General features: G+C 38.2%; 2 protein-coding genes across 3 annotated transcripts; one reads left to right on the top strand and one right to left on the bottom strand.

Moving 5' to 3' along the window:
* Positions 1–544: 544 nt before the first annotated feature.
* Positions 545–17,941, bottom strand: LOC127438496 (E3 ubiquitin-protein ligase UHRF1). Of its 2 annotated transcripts, none has more exons than XM_051694132.1 (17): positions 17,827–17,941; positions 14,963–15,125; positions 13,228–13,494; positions 12,983–13,119; positions 12,099–12,314; positions 10,759–10,874; positions 10,434–10,620; positions 10,053–10,176; positions 9,856–9,963; positions 9,636–9,740; positions 9,443–9,549; positions 8,318–8,480; positions 8,029–8,166; positions 6,745–6,862; positions 6,506–6,657; positions 6,327–6,425; positions 545–2,449 (listed from the first exon to the last, which is right to left on the bottom strand). In XM_051694132.1, the coding sequence occupies exons 2-17, from the start codon at positions 15,113–15,115 to the stop codon at positions 2,300–2,302; spliced, it is 2,340 nt and encodes a 779-aa protein (XP_051550092.1). In that variant the 5' UTR covers positions 15,116–15,125; positions 17,827–17,941; the 3' UTR covers positions 545–2,299. The 2 variants fall into 2 exon arrangements, with proteins under 2 accessions (XP_051550092.1, XP_051550091.1); XM_051694131.1 differs by lacking the exon at positions 17,827–17,941 and adding an exon at positions 16,491–16,621 and having other exon boundaries at positions 584–2,449.
* On the top strand, positions 17,280–20,279 carry LOC127438497 (TIR domain-containing adapter molecule 1-like). The gene is made up of 2 exons (XM_051694133.1): positions 17,280–17,509; positions 17,963–20,279. The coding sequence occupies exon 2, from the start codon at positions 18,055–18,057 to the stop codon at positions 19,879–19,881; it is 1,827 nt and encodes a 608-aa protein (XP_051550093.1). The 5' UTR covers positions 17,280–17,509; positions 17,963–18,054; the 3' UTR covers positions 19,882–20,279.
* The last annotated feature ends 9 nt before the right edge of the window (positions 20,280–20,288 follow it).

Genomic DNA, 20,288 nt, shown 5'->3' with positions numbered 1-20,288 from the left:
CGCTCCTCAAGAGTATTTAACGTCTATAAGATTCAATTTACACGGTTTATGTCCCATATTTTTCCTATTTTCGGTATAATTTGGTTACATTTCTCGCAATATAAAATAAATAGCGGGGAAACCCGTTTTATCAACATATTCACAGTACACGGTGTTTTAACTGTTCAAAGTGTACACTACATAGACAAACTACAAACACTAAAAATACTATAGGGTGAATTCAGGTAAATTAGGCCATTTTGGCCTGAATTACCCTATGTAGTACAGCATATTCAGGTTTCTTTATTAGATTAGAACAACAGTAGCAATACATTTGAATATTACACAATTAAAAACCTGTTCCACCAAATACCTTGAACAAAATTATACTTTTGAAGCATTAGGTGTTCACTTCCAAAAACTCGAGCCATTTCTTGATCAGGACTACACTAAACTTTGAACACTTGGGTAATTAGGCTTCTCTAAACCATCCCATTGTCATGGTTTCATTAGTGGCTTTCTGTACAAAAATTGACAAGTGATACACAAAATGTATTAGGAAAAGAACACCACACGTGTTGTGATTTATTTTATATAAAAGTTCAATACAGTTTATTGAAAAATATAGCACTCATACCAGTGCAAGGAAATAGCTATGCACCAACCACTACATACAATGGCTAAATACAAGTGCTAAAAATATACAATTTCAATTTCAGAATATACAGCTCCAGTCTATGTAAATATTAGAAATAGTTGAGGTATAACTAAAGAAAACAAATTATACAAAAAAAAAAAAAAAAAAAAAAAAAAAGGAATTACCTGCAGCCATTGGCATTTATTTTGCGAATACTATAACAAAAGCAAAGAACGTCATTGGGCGAAAAGACGATACATTAAATATTTCCTGAATGAGAAACTGTTGGGGTTTGTGCGAAAAACGGTTCAAGGATTTACCTCGAAAACATTTAAAAAGTTAAGGCAGACCAGGTGCGTACAAAACCTTATCCAGGATCAACTCATCCATGTATAATAATGCAAAATAGAACCTGAAAACAAACCCTGGATAAGTACTCAGTGGGTTGTATACACGTGACCACTGTTTGCATAACGGCAGAGGTTAGTGAAAAAAATTACACTCCATTTCTAAACCACATACAGTAGTTAAACAGCAAAGCAAATATACTAGAAAGAGGGATCATATGTATTAATTTGAGCATATTAAAATGTAGTTGCTAATCAAATGGACAAGGGGGAAAAAAAAAAAAATTCAAAATTTTCACGTAAAATTAAAGATTAAAATGAGTCCATTTTAGAATAAATTTAGTTAGTTGCCAATAACGGCAGTACAATAAAAAAAGTTTTATAAAGCCGAATGTAAATAAACGTTACTGTGTGCTAGAAAAGCTACGCCACCCTAAACTCATGGATCTTTACATAACGGCATCAATTTAACAGGATTTAAGAGCCAACGCATTCGTACAAACATATGTTAACATCATAATGATGAATTAAGGCTAGCAAAAAATTCGTAGAAAGAAAAAGCAAAACACCATAATGGTGCGTCACTAGTTCATTTAGATTACATTTAGTTGGTTATCAAATGACGGTGGTACAATATAAACATTTTTAAAGCCAAACGCCGATGAAATGTTATTTTACGACAGAAAAGCTACGTAATGGCGACGCATTACTGGCGAAATCTATTCGTCATTGCAAACATCGGAATTGTGCATAACTACAGTTCATTTTGATTAATATTTAGTTTGCTATAATAATAAAAAATAAAAGTGGTACGATAAATGTTTTTTTAAAGCCAAACATCACTGAATGTTATTTTACGGTAGAAAACCCTCGCACCGGGATCAGTTTTAACAGGAGCCAGTGCAATCGTACGAACGTTTGTTACGTAACATGACGAGAACATTTTTGCTGGTGGAAAAATAATTCAAGGGAATTTGTGCATAGCTACATTTCATTGTGCTGGTGTAAGGTACAAGGCGGTTCTTACGGAAGCACCTTAAGGAAAGCACCTATAACTAAAATACGTCTAAAACGTTATAAATCACCTTTACTCGTAAATACAAAGCTTGCATTTCAACAAAAAAATGACCACGGACAGAAATCAACTGGCTAGATAAGAGGCAGATCACAAAACAGGGCCAAATTAAGTAGCAGTTCTCCATCAAGGTGGAGGTTTTTAAAACAATCCTACAACCCGATACGTCTTAACATTCTTTAAATATATTAAAAAACAAAATCAGTTTTCGTTTGTGGAATTGCGTCTTGTTGCCGTCGTAGTTCACGGACAGCAGGAGTATCATAACCGGCCGCTGCTGTATCCGGGGAAGAGTTGGGTGAGGATGGCTTGAAGGGGTTTGTTCACTATCATTTGGTAGTTTTTGCCCAAGTCGTGTCGGCAAGCTGGACAGGTGTAGACCTCAGCTTTGAAAGATCGCTGAAGGCATTCCTTTAAAATGAAAACAAACATGCATTATTTTCAGATTCATTTACTATTAAAAACCATTTGATCATATTATAAAACAGATGATTTTGACTAAATTTGTCTGATTGGATGAAAATGACTATAAACGCACACGCGTGGCCAACCATTCTATACAGGTTTCCCACTCTTTTCAAGCCACAATTTTCAAGGACATTTTATTTGCCCAACGGGTGTAATGTTTAAACCAAAACACTCGAGAGGTCATGATGTACAGTACTGTGCAAAAGTTTTAGGCACTTGCGAAAAATGTTGCATAGTGAGAATGTCTTCAAAAATAATGCCATAAATAGTTTTCATTTATCAATTAACGTCATACAAAGTCCAGTAAACAAAGCTAAATCAATATTCGGTGTGACCACCTTTGCCTTCAAAACAGTCCCAATTCTCCTAGATACACCTGGACACAGTTTTTCTTGGCTGTTGGCAGATAGGATGTTCAAAGCTTCTTGGAGAATTCACCACAGTTCTTCTATCTATTTAGGCTGTCTCAATTGCTTCTGTCTCTTTATATAATCCCAGACTGACTCAGTGTTCAGTGGGGGGCTTTATGGGGGGCCATGCCATCTGTTGCAGGGCTCCCTGTTCTTCTATCTATTCAATTAGCAATAGTCTAACATTTATATTTCCTATTGACACACTAAAGCTGAAGATACAAATAATCATCTCAAGACAAATGATTTTGTACAAAATCTTATGTGCCTAAGACTTTTGCACAGTACTGTATATTATGGTTAATTTTTCTGAATTCATTACGCACATTCAAGATGGCGCCGAGTATGGCTGCTGCGTTGCGAGCTCCGAAACAACATTGTAGTTTTTTGTTTTTGTTTACAATTCTTATGTTTTTTTTGTCTTGGATGTTGTCTGCCTTATTGTCTACGATAAACACTTTTGGACATTGGTTCTGCAATTACACACCGTAAACCGGACTTCAAATTTCTCAATGCCGACCCGCTGTTTACAAACACACCAGCAGAGCCCTTTGTCTGGGCTGCCTGGCAGCGGAAACGCAGGAGGAAAAGGGGAAACAGAGCCGGCGTTCTCATCAGAGTAAGACATCACGCAAATCAACCCCCACTACCCAGTATTCTACTGGCAAATGTTCAGTCTCTGGATAACAAGCTCTGCGAGCTGAAAGCGCGGATCCCTTTCCAACGAGAGACGAGGGACTGCTGCATTATCTGCCTAACAGAAACTTGGATGTCTGCAGAGATTCCAGACTCAGCCATTGAACCCGCGGGGTTCTCCGTGCACAGAGCGGACAGAGCGAAAGACCTCTCGGGTAAAAGTAGGAGGTGGTGGTGTATGTTTTATGATCAGCAAATCCTGGTGTGATCAGAGGAACGTACATTCTATCAAGTCTTTCTGCTCTCCTGATCTGAAATTTCTCATGCTTCTGTGTCGACCATTCTGGCTACCGAGAGAATTCACAGCGGTCATTATCACTGCTGTGTACATCCCGCCACAAGCCGACACAGACCGGGCACTCAAGGAACTGTATGGGAGTATAAGCAAACAGGAAACCGCACACCCTAAGGCAACGTTCATTGTGACTGGGGACTTTAACAAAGCCAGTTTCAAATCAGTTGCACCAAAATACCACCAACACATTAGTTTCAACACACGAGGGGACCGGGTTTTGGATCATTGCTACTCTCCCTTCCAGGATGGCTACAAATCCCTCCCCCGCCCACCATTTGGAAAATCGGACCACTCTTCCATTCTGCTTCTGCCCGCTTACTGGCAGAAACTGAAACAGGAAGCACCCAGCCTCAGAACGATCCATTGCTGGTCTGACCAATCAGACTCTACGCTACAGGACTGTTTTGATCACACGGACTGGGAGATGTTCCGGTCCGCCTCTGATGATGACATCGAGCTTTACGCTGATAGCGTCACGTGTTTCATCAGAATGTGCGTAGAGGATGTTGTTCCATCCAAAACAATACGGATCTACCCGAACCAGAAACCTTGGATTAATAGCGATGTTCGTGCGGCACTTAATGCACGGACCTCTGCTTTTAATTCTGGGAATGTGGAGGAGCATAAACAAGCCAGTTATGCCCTCCGAAAAACTATCAGGGCATTCCAAATTGAGAGAAAAGGGTATATAAATAAAAGTGATTAAATTATAGAGCATGGTTACAGTCAAGTCTGCGTCATTTCAAAATAAAAGTCCCTGAACATTGGTGTTATAAAGCAATATTGCAAAACAATCAATCTTTATAACAAATCAATATTTTTCACCAGTTATTTTTAATCATTTAGTAGAACTTAAGTTAAATTGCAAACCATTTGTAAAATCACGACTGTAATTAAGAACTATATTTGAAAGTAAATCAGAATTGGCCGACTGTTGTTTATGTTTCCAACATTTCAAATTATCTATGTAACCTAAATATTTTAATTAGTGAATTTTGCCAATACCAATAACTAAAGTGGTAGAAAAGGCAGATCGTTTTTTTAAATTGATTTATAAAAATATTGTAACATTTTTTCCCGGCACAGACAGAGGCTTGTAAATTATTTTTCCAACCACAATTCCAATAATAATCAGAAAAAAAAAAAGATTGGGTTGAGAACATGGGACTTTTAACACAAAACAAGCCTGAAACACACTGGGGACTCTTATTTTGAAGTGACGGAGACTTGACTGTAACAATGATCTATAAATATTTTCATCCCCTTTTCTCCCAATTTGGAATACCCAATTCCCACTACTTAGTAGGTCCTCGTGGTGACGCGGTTACTCACCTCAATCCGGGTGGTGGAGGACAAGTCTCAGTTGCCTCCGCTTCCGAGACCGTCAATCCGCACATCTTATCACGTGACTCGTTGTGCATGACACCTCGGAGACTCACAGCATGTGGAGACTCATGCTACTCTCTGCGATCCACACAGAACTTACCACACGCCCCACTGAGAGTGAGAACCACTAATAGCAACCACGATGAGGTTACCCCATGTGACTCTACCCTCCCTAACAACCGGGCCAATTTGGTTGCTTAGGAGACCTGGCTGGAGTCACTCAGCACGCCCTGGATTCAAACTCACGACTCCAGGGGTGGTAATCAGACAATGCTCTATATATAATATTTCCCAAATTAAGCTTTTTATAGCCTATATATTATTTTTATTCACAATATATGAAGTTGGTGACACGATATGTGTTGACAAGGGACGTTTCCATATAGTCGCATTTTCTTTGCACGTCCTCACTTCAATAAAAAAAAAAAAAAAAAAAAAACTTAAGGAGCACGGAGGAATAAAAAAATAAAATAAAATACCGGCAACTATCGGCATAGATTTTTGCCGATATTTCCAAAAAGCAACTATCGGCACCAGTTCATAGGTAAAACCGATCTATCGGTCTATCTCCAATTTTAATACAACCATGAAAGGTAAACTGTGACATAGGTACTTCTGGGAATACTTTCCCAAGTCGCTTTAGGTAAATGCCTCTGCTAAATTAATAAAAAAATGACTCAAACGATTCAATGAATCATTTTATTTAATTGTTCCAATGAAATGAACAAACAAAAACAAATCAGATTATATAAAAAGACTAGCCATAGAATTTTGGGGTCATACAGACTGATGCGCAAAGAAAAAAAAAAAAAAAAAAAAAAAAAAAGAAAAGCGTATATAATATACCGCTGATGTCTTGAGACACGTTTTAAAAGTTGAAGTTCTTTTTAACTTGACAGGGCGCCAAAACAAAACATGGCACTCCTGTGCGAGACGGTGGGGAAAAAAATAAAAGCGGTGAAATGCAGCGCAATGGACGCAACTACGCATTCGGTGTGAATGGCCCCCTATGTGGTAGCAGTATTTGCCTTACCCTGCAGACGTTGTGTTGGCACTCTGTCGTAATTGGCTGATAGACGACTTCCTGGCAGCAGATGCACAGGAAAACCTCCTCCACTTTATTCAGGAACCGCTAAAGCGAAACACATTCAATGTTATTATAATATTCAGAAGCAAGAGAGCAATCAAACGTATACATGTCGCAGTACGGACCGGTCCAAGTCTAAGAGACTCCATGGCTTCATCCCACAGTTTCTTATTCAGCTCATCATCTTTGATTAAAGCCTTCTGCTCTTTACTCAGTTTATACGCCTCCACCTTCGTCTTCTTAGGTGTGCCTTTAGCTGGAGAACTCTTCTCATCCACTACAAAAATCAGAAACAAACCAAATGTAACAAAAGCACAGATCTTGCTTGTAAAACCACATGTAGCCAATTGTACATTTCACATACCGCTCTGAGATTTCCTCTTTCTCTTGCCCTTAGTAGGCGTTTCTTCGATGTCATCTTCAATTTTGTTCTCCTTTTCCTTTTCTTTTGCAGCAACAGCCTCCAGATAACCCTCAGGATACTGAATTGCACAAATAAATATATATATATATATATATATATATATATATATATATATATATATTCGTCATTTATTTGCATTTGAATTTGGGGTGTAATATATAAGAAGAAAAAAATTAAGCCTATTTCTCAGAGCATTAAGACATAATTATAGGGTAGTTCACATGAAATACTTGTGGAAAGCTGACATGTCCATCTAAAATTATTTAAAACAAAATTCTGCCAACTCTTTGATTTACTATGCAGCTTTTATGACCTCATGTGTGATAACGTGGAACTTGGACTTTGTTTTGTGACGGTCACATTTAAGCGAATTGCCCTCGAAATTCTTGATGTGATTAAATGTTTTTAGAAAAGGCGTAAAGGTCTTGATCAAACAATTTGTACCATTATGATAGCATTTTTTTTTTTACTGTACTTAGTCTCGTCTCAACACAATGTTTTTTTTAAAACTGCAAATATGTAGGCCAATTATAATTTTTTTTACAGCAATTAAGTCAATATTGTCTGAACAATATTTAAAGGCGAAAATGACAATAATAATGCAATATTATTAATAATGTAGTAATTTACGTGTCATGAGTCAACAACATTTAAGCCAAACATTTTTACTACAATTAATGTCTTGTCCAAACTCAATATTTTTATTTAAATGGAAATACGACCATAATGATAGATGTTTTACATGACGATGCCTTAATATTCAATCCCCAAAAAGCTTTTTTTTTTATTTTTTTTTTACTGTAATTGAAAAAATATTTTCATTTAAAATGGCAACAACCATAATGATGGGCGTTATGCATCAAATACATTTAAGCCAAAATTTTACTGCAATCTTAAAAATAAAAAAAAACATATGCAAAAAATATTTGTATCTAAAGGCACACACAACCATAATATTGGACGTTATGCGCCGTAATGGTTCAACTAAATTTTAGCCTGAAAAACATACTGTATTAAGAAAAAGAAAAAAAAAGTCTTGACCGAACACAATTTCTTTAAATGCGTATACGACCATGATGAACAAAAACAGTAAAGTGATGCCACAATGCCAAAAATCTTTGTCCTTGGGTGTTGGTCGGCAGGTTTCGTGAAATTTACCCACAAGTTTCTGAATATCGAATGTAGCAAATTAAGAGTCCCGTAAACCATCTTCGCTGACGTTACCTGCATGGTAAGCCCCAGTTTTTTAATGCGCTCTTTTCCGTCACGTGTCCATGGCGCTGGTTCGTCATCGTTTCGTTTCAGCATGTATCTCCAAACGAGGAAGCCAGACTTGCCTTTCTCCGGCCAGTACTTCACCACCTGACAAACACAACGCTAAATTACTTCCCACAGGTAACACACGCAATTAAGTAGTAGTGTTGATACATGAATCAACGTCCACACTTCAGAACATTTACACAACATTCAAGTCCCATCATTCTCAAAAACAAAACACTTGTGAATTTCCCACCTTGTAGATTCCGTCATATCGGTTGCCGTCTTCGGGACTGTACTTGCTGTGTTTGCGACCTTTGGAGCTTCGCACCACTCGCACGGGTTTCCCCGCCTTCCAGTCCTTGGCCTCCGCCCCTTCCTTCTCGTTCACTGCGGCATTGCAGTTCAAAGCTAGTGCCCTACAAATACAACACAAAAAACAAACTTAATCAGGAAAAGGGACAATGTTTGAAGCTTTCAATTTCTACCATTCTGCATTGAGAATGATTGTGGAATCTAAAAAGCAGAAAAAATTCCCACCCCTATTAAAATACTAATTTCTATGCTTAATGTGCAGTGACAACTATAAGATGTTCGTATGCCGATTTCCTGAGGATTCCTGCATTTGGTGGCGCAGATGTTAGACACTACAGCTTTAGCAAATGTTCTTAGTTTTCAGTGCATATTATGTATGATTTAAAGAATATTTGTATGTAACTTCCTTTCAGAAGGGAAAATTTCTTTTCAGCAGATGCAATCATGTATGGATGTGTGTGGACGGGGAAAATATTAAAACATTAACTAGATAGGTAAAGTTAGGTAAGACAAAATCTGTTGGCCTGAGAAAACTTTGAAAGTTTTAACGAACAAATGAACGATGAACGAGAGAGAGAGAGACCAACTTAAAGCGGATTAAAAGGCCTCTTGTGGGTTTGTTTACATTTGAATTTTTGACACTTGGAGTTTGAATTAATGAACATTCCATTGGTATTTGAACATTCCGTCAATATAAGTTTGTGGGATTTTCCCATTTTTGATTGTCCACCATTCGAAAACCGTAAGTCCGATCAGTTAGAAAATATGTAGCACACTGTTCCAGAACAATCTGAAGGTCTGTACCAAATCTGAAGGATGTAGCTCGAAAGCTCTAGAAGTTCCACTCAGAAATGTTGGTCTTTGTTTAGGGACTTTGAACCTAAATAAAGCTAAACTTCACCAAGCCAACGTAATTAAATAGACTTAAAATTCACCATCCAATCAAATCCTGATGGATCAAATCAAGTTCCACCCAACATTTCCATAAATCTCTTCCACTCCTATACAAATCACATTATGGAAGTGAGTTACGAATCCTGAAAACCTCATGGCGGCCGTTTCTGACCTGTTCATGTTGGTGAGCTTCTGATCGCAGGACTGTTCGGCTGTTCTCTTGTTTCCGGAAAGATCACGACCCCCTGAGCCCGTGTATGTGAACTCATTACCGTCATCCTGAAATGAGAGAAGTGGTAGGTAAACAGAAGGGAATGTTTGCACTCCGAGACGGATGGTTTGGGGGCGAGTATCTATTAACGTACCACGTCGTCTTCATAGCCACCAGCGAGGACGAGAGAATAAGCACCATCGTTACTCCTGCCGTGAATTCCAGCAACATGAGGTCTGTGAACTCCCGATTCACTCACCTGATAGTTACATAAAAAAAACCTTAATATCTAATTATCCATTTAAAAACACATCCTCTTCAGTATCGCGTCATTGGAACCAAGAAAAGGGATTTAACAGATCACAAATGCTCACCTGCACTCTAAACTTCCACTGAGTTCCCACTGGCACTCCAGGAATGGGACCGTAATGGTTGGAAGGGACGATGGTGCACTGTTTAGTGCGGCCGACACACGCCATACCCTACAAACGAAAACACTTGAGTCTAATTCTTGTGAATGCATCAGAGAAATCTCAACGGTATATTAGCGAATTATTTAGGCGAAACGCACCTTTCCCCAGTCCCTCTGACTAGACGAGCTCGCCGAAGCCATCTTTGCTTTCTTCTTGCTTTCCTTTAGCTTCTCTCCAGCCAGAACCACCTCAGTGGCGTCATTACGACATTCTGGACAGTACCTGGAAAATGTAAGTAAAGAAAATTAACAAACAAGAAGGAACTTACGTTAAAGTTCATGTTTGGAGAAATCTGATGAATTTGATCTAAATGTCACAGATTAACCTTGACTGAGAATCAAACATGGTGGAAACTTTCATTTTAGTGGCTTAGCATTCAAAAGCAAGATTAAAACAATACAAACCACAATTGAAAATAGAAGCTGCATGGTTTGCATTCTTAGCAAACACTAGAATACTTAGACTGAGAACTAATTTACCAGTCCTCATCTTCTGGGATGGTGGTTAGCGGCGGGTTTAGGCAGTAGGTGTGGAACGCCATGTCACATTCATCACACAGAAGCTGTTTATCTGGATCCTGCTTCACGCCGCACACGTGACAGTTACACATGCGACAGTTCTTCTTTGGATCATCTTTGCAAACTTTACACTCCGGTCCATTTGACCCTGATTCCAAACACAAGAGAAAAAATAATGCACGTACATTTTTGTGACGCATTTCAAATAGGACATATATTCAGACCAGATTTGAAAATTAAATGATGAAATATATAAAATAAAAAAATAATAAAGAGGCAGACTTACTCTTGAGAGGACTGTCGGAAGAAGCCCCTGGTCCCTCTGAACTTCCTGGCTCTTCGATCTTGTAGATTTCGGTCACGAACATTATACGACAGTCGTTAAGAGAATCGCCAGCATCCCTTTAAAGTCACAGGTCAAATTTGTAAAGAACCAAATAATAAAAAAAATGGCGAGCAAGACAATTAGTGCAATTAAATTTGGCCGGAACTGATCCCATATTTCAATTTGACGCAATTAATACCAGATCCACGAAAGGACGGAAGTACAGCACATTATAAACTTTCGAACATTTTAAAATCCTTCCTGAAACGTGAGCAGAACGAATGTGTGTAAATTGTTCATACAAGCATTCTTATATGAATGCTGCAGCCATTTACACAATGGTTTTACAAACAATTCACACAAATGTATTCTGCTCACCGAAAAATTTACGCAAGCATGATTTTGCGAGTGGATGATTTACAAATGAGTTCATTCTGCTCATTAAAATGCAACAATTTATGCAAGAACGGCTTTTGAACAAATTCCTTATGCTCAGACAACTTGCATAAGAATGGTTTACGAACAAATCGAAGTTTTACACAATGTACGAACATAAATGTACGTAGTTTTACTAAAACGCAAGAAAAAATATTTACAAAGTTTTATGCAAATATACTAACAAAAATTTAAAGTACAAAAAAAAAATCCAACATTTTAAGCAAATGCATGAACAACATTTACTAAGTTTTACGCAAGTGTACGGACAAATTACAAAATTTTACGTAAAAGTAAAAAAAAAAAAAATTGAGGTTTTACACATGTAGAATTGTTTTTTTTTTTTTTACAATTTTACACAAATGTCAATTTATTAAGTGTACAGACAAAGTTTAAATTTTAGGCAAAAGTACAAACAAAAATGACGTTTTACGCAAAAGTAAAACAAAAAAAACATTTGAGGTTTTACACAAATGTAGACTTTTTACAAAATCTTACAAACTAAAATGTACAAAATTTTACGTAAATGTCAATATGAAGTTCACACAAAATGTGAAAAAAAAAAATAAATAAAAAAAAAAAAAAACATTTTACACAAATGTACAAACAAAATGTCAAACATTTCACGCAAATGTCAAACAAAAACGTATGCTTTACCATCACAAATTCGTTCCGCTCGCAATTTGTGAATAAGGCCCATTTTGTTCACATTACAGTGTTGACGATCTATTTAGCTTCTGCAAAGTAAGGGCCTAGTCATAACCATCTTCATGCTTGCAGCAACTTCTTCAGGAAGCTGAAATTAGTTCTTTGTCCTTTAGTTTCTACAGTCAATGTTAAAACAGATGTTTTAAACATCACCATACCCGAGCAGGATCTTGCCGAAAACTTCACGCTGGGTTCGCGTTTCCCTCTTCCTCTGGATCTCAGCATCGTACCAGTAGCCACGCTCCTTGGGCTCATCAGGGTTAAAGTTCACCATCACAATCATGCCCTGCTCCAGCTGGTGCCACTGGTAAACCGTGCGCGCTCGGGGGCGTACATCATTACCACGCAGCTGCACCACGCCATTCTCTGGGTAACTGCACAGACCACAGTCAGGATGAGGGGTAATTAACATTCAACTGCTGTGGGATGTGTTTAACAGAAAGCCTTTGATAAACTAACAATTTATGACTGATGAATAGAGCGCTTGAAACTTTTGAGACGTTAACAGCTGCAGAACGTGTTCAGAGACAAATACAGGTGCTCTACACGCAATGCAATGCACAGAAATCGGGGAACTGAAAAGCATAAGTTTCACAATTAGGAATTTAACATCCTCTTTTGGTAGAATAAAGTTATGTAAAATTTTAGCCAACACTGTTAGCTGATCATTTTCACATTGACTAATAAGCAATATGCAATTTATATATAGTTTTGCCTTTTTAAAAACAAAAATATCAAACTAAGTGAAATCAGGCATGTAAAAAAGGGATAACTTCAGTACTTTTGGACCGTTATTGAAAAAAATGGAAAATTCAACCTTACATTTGGGCAAAAGCACTATTTTCTGAAGTAAACGTCACAAGTCAACTGTTTATAAAGCACATTTAAAAACAACAAAAGCTTAACCAAATTGCTGTCACAGTAAAGGTGCACTGTTAATTACGAATCAGACTGGAAACGACTTGCAGTTCAATGAAAGATTAAATAAAGACTATTGACAGACTATCAGTAGCAACATGAACGTTTACTAAAATAGACTCACTCTTCATATTTGACGTGGTAAATGATCTCTTCTGCATCAGTTCCACCATCTTCTCCTGAGGACTTTGTCACGTTGACGATCTGCGCCTCAAACCAAGCTCCCATGTTCAAGTCTCGAGCATCCACAAACTCATTTATCTGAAAAGACCATTTTTAGTCGAATAGCTTAGATAAAAATTATCAGCGCTAAAAAGCATTAACCATTAATAGTTGTTTTATTTATTTCAATATTTTTCCCTAATATACCTTATAAAACCCAAAGCCGGGGTCGATGAGGTCCAGTGTGTCAGTTTGGCCCGAGGTTCCGGCGCTCTGAGCTTCACTCTCGCCGTGGGTCGAGCACTTATCAGACTCGCTCTGGGCCGAACCGCAACCAGAGTCAGAGTCGGACAGCTCAGCCTCTTTGATAGGCTCCTTCAATAGCGGGGCAGAAGGGGCGCTTTGTCGCACCAGCAGCTGTACGATGTCGTTCAAACCCACGTTATAGTCGAAAAGGGTGTGACCGTCTTCCATCTACAACGAACAAATCATTTACTCAAATAAATCTAAAGCAAAACAACATGAAATAAATTTCTTAATGGTCTTATTGTGAATGACTTCGAGAGAAAAAGTAACAACTTCATAATCTTTAATCAAAATGTAAAAACTTGCTCCACCTCTGTAACAACTTTAAGACTAGGGTATAATTCGGTTTTCCGCTTGCGGCTACGTCTCGCGCTCTAGCGTTTCAAATTATACTTTTTCAACCGCGAACCCGTACTGACAAGTTCAATGTACGCGCACTACAACTGCTTTGCGATATTCTTAGCAGTGGCGTAAAACGTCCACGTGTCTAGAAGACCTAGCCTGCACGCGGGTGCGATCCACACGTAATGTATTGATGACGAAATATGCACCGCATGGAAAACCAAAGTATACTTTGGTCTTTAATTTAATTTACATGTCAGGAACTATATCTTCTAGTGGGAGGGTGCCGCTTAATGAATTCGCTTAGCATTTTAATGATAATTTATGCACTTTTCGTAGTAGCCTAACTGTTTTGTAAAAGCAATAAGGAACGAGACCCTTTCGCTGTGAGTATATTCGAAATATAGCACATCTCATACCTTATTGCTAGTTAACACGAAATTAAAATTTGTGAATGATTCAGTGTACGTTTTCCCGAAAGAAAATGTAATCTGTCATTTTTTAATTTTTATTTAAACGTAAAAACTTGCTCCACCTCAGCAACGACCTTTACTAAAGGCTTGGGTATAATTCGGTTTCCGCATGCCGCTACGTCTCACGGACAGTTTTGCGCTCTAGCATTTCAACGGATAATCTTTTTGACCGCGAGCCCGTACCGTATGTTCAACGCACATGCACTACAACTGCTTCGCGATATTCTTAGCAATCAATGGCATGCGCGAAACGTCCTCATGTCTAGAAGACCTAGCCTGCACGCGGGTGCGATCCACACGTAACGTGCTGATGACGAAATATGCATCACGCGGAAACCGAAGTATACTTCACCTTTTAGTTTACATGTCAGGAACTAGATCTTCTAGCGGGAGGAATGCGCTTAATGAATTCACTTAGCATTTTAATGAAAATTTGTGCGCTTAATTTTTTTGTAATAAACGTTTTGTAAAAGCAATAATTGAACCTTTGTTGCACAACTTTTCTTGCCTTATTACTAGTCAACACAAAATAGAAACACATTCATGGTCCAATTGTGAACGATTCAATATACGCTATCTGAAAAAAATAATACATCTTCGTTATTTTCCATCGAAATGCAGAAACTTGCTCCGCCTCTAACTTTCACCAAGCCCCCTCCAATCACCTGGCTCCACTCTGGAATGTACCACACACTTTTCCCCATCCAATCAACTCCCGCCCTACATTTATTTCACTCAATATCCATTACACATGGAAATACGTCACATTAAATAAGTAAAATGGACTGCGAACACCACTTCATGTTGACTTTAACCGTTACCTGTTTGCCTCTGTAAAAGAGTCTTTGCCTGTCTGGTTCCACGTTAAATAGTTCCAGAATTTTTCCACGCAGCTCATCCACCTTGGTGAGCTTGGACAGGGAGTCGACCCGATGGGTCTCCTTGCCATCCATAGTGCGCACCTGGATCCACATGGCGGCAAACCTGAAATGGGGCACCGTTTACAAAGTGAGTGACTCATGCACAGAAGATTCCCACCGCCTTCCTCTGTTTTTATAGGCAGAGTTTAAACAATGGCCTGGAGCCAGAACTTTCACACAAGCAGGAAGAAGGTGTTCGTTGCAACAATAGGAGGAGGGGTTTCTTCCTCGGCATTATCGCAAAAGCCTTTTCATTGGTGGTTTTAGGCCTGACTCTACGTAAACCTGCATTGCGCGAAATAAAGTTTAGACTATCTTTTTTAATGCAATCTGTATTAGAGTCATGTGGCTTTACCATGGTTGGCATCGGATGGTAGTACCATGCAACTCTAATTTATGGGTAGTTCACATGCTTTTGGGAAGGTGAGGTCCTGTAGTGTGCTATACATTATCTAAAACCATTTTAAACATAATTTGCAGTTTTATAAACCATGCATTTTGGTATTGAATGATTCAGATGCCATTTTACTTGCATGGTATTCCAAAAAATACCATGGTTTTACCATGGTACATGTCCCAATTCAACTTCAAAAGGGTGGCAGAGATTATCCTCCATTCCGAAGGGTGGTTATCATATGTAATGGGGTAAAACCCCCTTGTTGACAATCTTAGCTACCCAAACCACGCCTGTTTTTGGCGGAAATACACTATAGCGCCCCCTATCCACTACACAGGTACTGCAACACAGCAAAATAACATAAATCGTAAAATATTCGATGTAAATCCAAAAACAGATAACCAGAATAAGATCTAAAATTCATAAATCACACTAGTTAAAGCATACATGTTGAACCCAATCAGTTTAAAAGAAAAAAATTCAAATAAATGTGTAATTATAAGTAATGATTTGCATGTCGGATGTGATGTGGGTGGTCCTGTATCAAAAATAGACACTTAAATGTGAAACATAAACCCAGATCTATTTAAATCAAATCACAATTTAACATTTAAATTGTGATTTGTTATAGAAAAAAAAATAAGTTGATTTAATCATGTCCCCTTCAAAAATCCTGCACAACTATAGACACATTCACAAACACTTTAATGCCTCTAATGAGCTTGTTTTGGATAAATTTGCTTGCTTTTTCCAGCATTTGACATTCAAAAGCCACAATGTAAACATTAACAGCAGATTTTATGGCTATTAAATACACAATCAGGGTCATTCAGGGTCTTTGATCGATATCACATAAATTACTGCACTATGAAAAAACACAAACATTTAATAAACACTAAAAATCACCTAAATATTTACATCATAAATATGCTAACTTATACACATATTTACAATAAAAAGGAGCGTGCACATGGTTTTAAAGACAATACATTTAAATACCAACCTCAAGAGATTTTAAAAGCAGCTCTTTACCTGTATTAACTTCCTCTTGAAAACAAGACGTGCTTTTAATTCAATAAATGTGATAAAAGTGTGAAAACGTTGCACTTTTGTTGCAATTCAAAGGCTGCCGCGAAACACTGAGCTCGCGAATCAATAAAACTCTCCAACAACGTGTTTCCCCTCCTGCCGCGGGGCACGGCGCGCTGCTGATTGGCTGAGTGGAGTTTAGATACGCTCGTTGATTGGTTGGAAGGCGCGTCAATCACGCCCACTGTCGGAGCTTAGGCTCAGCGCGCGAAACCCTGCTCTCGTTATCGCACATGCTTGCTTCTGCAGTAATCTCGCGAGATGTGGGACCCCTTTTATATAATAAGAGTTTGATGTTGACATAAAAGGCATTGATGATTTATAAAGTTTATATATAACATTTAATAGCTGGTATGATGATTTAAACAGGTTAATAATACTGTAAAGACTTAGAAGATATTTATGACTCTATTTAGTTGTACATTTATGTTTTAATCTTGATTTTAAAATATAAAATCTATAAAAAATAAAAAATAATACAAATTATTTCCCTCATGTACACATTTAAGTCCTATTAAAATTAATTAATTAACTTTTTCAAAAGGATATTTTGACATATGTTTAATACTGGTGGTCATACTAATCGTCAAGTCATCATAAAACATTTGAAATCGATGCAAAATAAAAGATTTAATTGATTTAGGCTATGTTTTCAGGGACATTCAAATGTATTTCCCCAAGAATTTCCAGTATTAGAACTTTTTACTGCCACCAGCTGGTCATATTAATCTGACTCCAATAAAATTAGTTTTTCTTCTTCCGCGTTGAAAGAACAGAGAAACATTAAGCCATTATGTCATAAAGACACTATTTTTTACAATGTTTTAGACGCAAAACAATAGGAAAAATAAACATCATTGGCGTTTAAAGTTTGCTGGTTGTTCGTTTTGATCTAAAGGCGTCGTTTTATATTCCAGTTTGCCCTTTTCCTGTTTTGGGATCATCAGAGACCTATTACAAGGGTAAGACAAAGGTTATTCAACATATTATCATTTTATTTAAGTGAGATCTGATATTTATATCATATGAATGACTTATGTACTTTGTATGTATTATTAGTTTATTTAAACATTAACAACCGTGCTAATGCTCCAATGCAAGTGATCATTTTAGACTTTGATCTTTAATGTAAACAAAATTGTTGAGTCTAAAAGCCCCTCATGAGGAATATTAGTCGCATAAATGTTTAATTTAGTCATTTAAATGTTTTTCATAACGCATAGTTTCTCTGGCATGTTCCATAAATGGCTTTCAATGTGCCTGATTTAAAATATCTCACCTGTTTATTGTGATGTAAACAGATTAAATTGTGATGAAGGATGAAATAATATCTTCGTCTTGTATTGTTGTTTATTAAGCTAGACTCTTGATCAACATGCAGCAATGTTACTTTCACTTTGTCTTTCATTGTTTAGGTGCAAGCATGCTCCACTATTGGACTTCAAATTGTATGGAGTGGCTTGAATATGACGTATGAGTATACATATTCACATATGATCGTTTATACATGCTTAAAACAATGGCAGAAGGTGGCATACAGCTTATGGAGCATGGACTTATAGAGCCAGGTCTTGCCAGGGTGTTTGAAGTTCTCTCTCAAGCCGCCCAGGAGCGATTGGTCAGCTTGACTTTCAAAATGGGCCGCTCGCGGGACCAAGAATTGGTGCACGCCATGTGCTTGATTCTCTTGAAGAGGAACGAGGAGGCAAATGCTAAGCTAAAGGCTAACCGCGAGAGCAGGGTCGCAAAACACTTGGCCGAAATGGTGGAGACGCATGGAGAAGGTTTGAACAGTAGCCACTTTGGCGGTTTTTCGATATCAGGATCTGACACAGAGACTTTACTGGACATTGCACGGATGTTTGCAGTATTGGTGCAAGAACGATTATGCGACAAGTCGCTCCGAGATCGAGCGTACTGCACGGCTTATGTGATGAGCAAGAACGCTAGTTTGCGATCTGTAGATGTTGACAACGTCTTTGAGGAAGTTCGACAAGTTTGTGGGCCTGAAGTTATTGACGAATTCCAAAGATCAAACACAGAACGGACATCCAAAATGGACTGTTTGACGTCTATAGACATATCAGAGGGAAACATTAGCGATCCGTCGTCGCTACGATCCAGTTCTATCTGTAGCTCGCATAGTCTCGAAATTAGCTCGCCAACGATTGTAGGCCCAGAGTGTAATACCGAAGAATCAAAGCCGATGGCTCTACACACACCCCAAGAGAGTGAAACTACAAACAATCGAGGCCAAACACTACACTGTCCGAACAGATCATCAAATAGTTGTGCAATTAATCCACCACAGACGCTTGAAACACAGGACATCAATGGCGCGCCCAAACCATGTCTAGACCAGATTGGGAACTCTCAAATTGTGACATCGAAAAACACAAATCCAGAAATTGGTCTTACTTTTTCATCTGGCCCAATCAATGACACCAAACTCAGAGCGCAACCCGTAAACTCAAACCAATGTGCTAACGATCGCAAACCGCCAACTCAAGCCAACAGTTTTCGCCCGCAAGAACCAAGCAGTAGCGAAGAAAACGAAACATTTTATGCATTTGTGATCCTACACGAATCTGAAGATGCTGACGAGGCGCTAAGACTCAAAGATAAATTGGAGAGTATAACATCAGGGTTAGGCGCAACTTTTTCAGAGGACTTCGCGGAACCTGGAAGGTCATCGTTGTGTTGCATGGAAGACGCCATCAACAACTCTGCGTTCACAATTCTGTTGCTCACCAAGAACTTCAATACAAACCTCAGTGCGACTAGCACTGATTCCGCGATCATTAATTCTCTAGAGAAACATCACAAACTGCACTCGGTTATTCCGCTGCTACCGCGAGAGAACCGTTTGCCGCGGCAGAGCATTCCGTTGGTTCTTCGGACAAAGGTCTTTCTCGATGAAGGCAACCGTGCATTCGAACGTCTCGCCTTGAGGGCCATGGCACCTCAAAAGGTGGCAAATCAAAAGTTGGTATGGATGAAAGAGCAGCATATTAAGAAGACAATCGAAGAACAGAGGCGACTGCGAGAAGAAAACAGTAGAAATGTGGAACTACGCCGAGAGACTGCCAGATTAGCGCGGATGAGACTAGAATCCGTAATGCAGCAGAATAACGCCATTTATCCAGGATTTCAACCGCAACGACCACCTCCATGTCATGGACCAGTGCCAATGCAAATGCCTCCACAACATCCCACATGGCATCAACAGCCATCTTGCATCCATATTGAGAATGCACAGAATGTTATGATTGGTGATAACTCGACTATGAATATTGATCATTCTGAATTCAGTTCAGAGGATGAAGATGTTTGATTGTAATATGACAGCACAGATATTTTAGCTTCTATAAAGAAAAGAGAATCAAAATGCATTGGAACATTTGTATACCATATTTATTTTAATATCGAGAGCTGTTGGTATGTTTCATGATTATATGGTTGTGGTTCTCAGCTATCAATATTTTGGAACAATAATTGGAAGAGTAATTGATGGTAGAATTTTAATTTTAGGGTGAACTATCCCTTCAGGTGACTGGTGATATCTAAACATGATTCATATTTTTATTACAAGAAACTGCAAAGTCGGTACAAATGAGAAAAACGTCAACTGAAAATAAAGCATCTGCTATCATGACGTCTGTGGTATTACTGTGGGGTAAAAAGTTATTGTATTTCTAAAATAAAAGTAATCATTACGATATGTAAGAAAATCAAGATGTT

Source organism: Myxocyprinus asiaticus, chromosome 49, assembly GCF_019703515.2.
Source record: "Myxocyprinus asiaticus isolate MX2 ecotype Aquarium Trade chromosome 49, UBuf_Myxa_2, whole genome shotgun sequence".
NCBI lineage: Eukaryota > Metazoa > Chordata > Actinopteri > Cypriniformes > Catostomidae > Myxocyprinus > Myxocyprinus asiaticus.
Note: the sequence above shows the minus strand (reverse complement) of the source record. Positions and strands in the feature narration are given on the sequence as shown.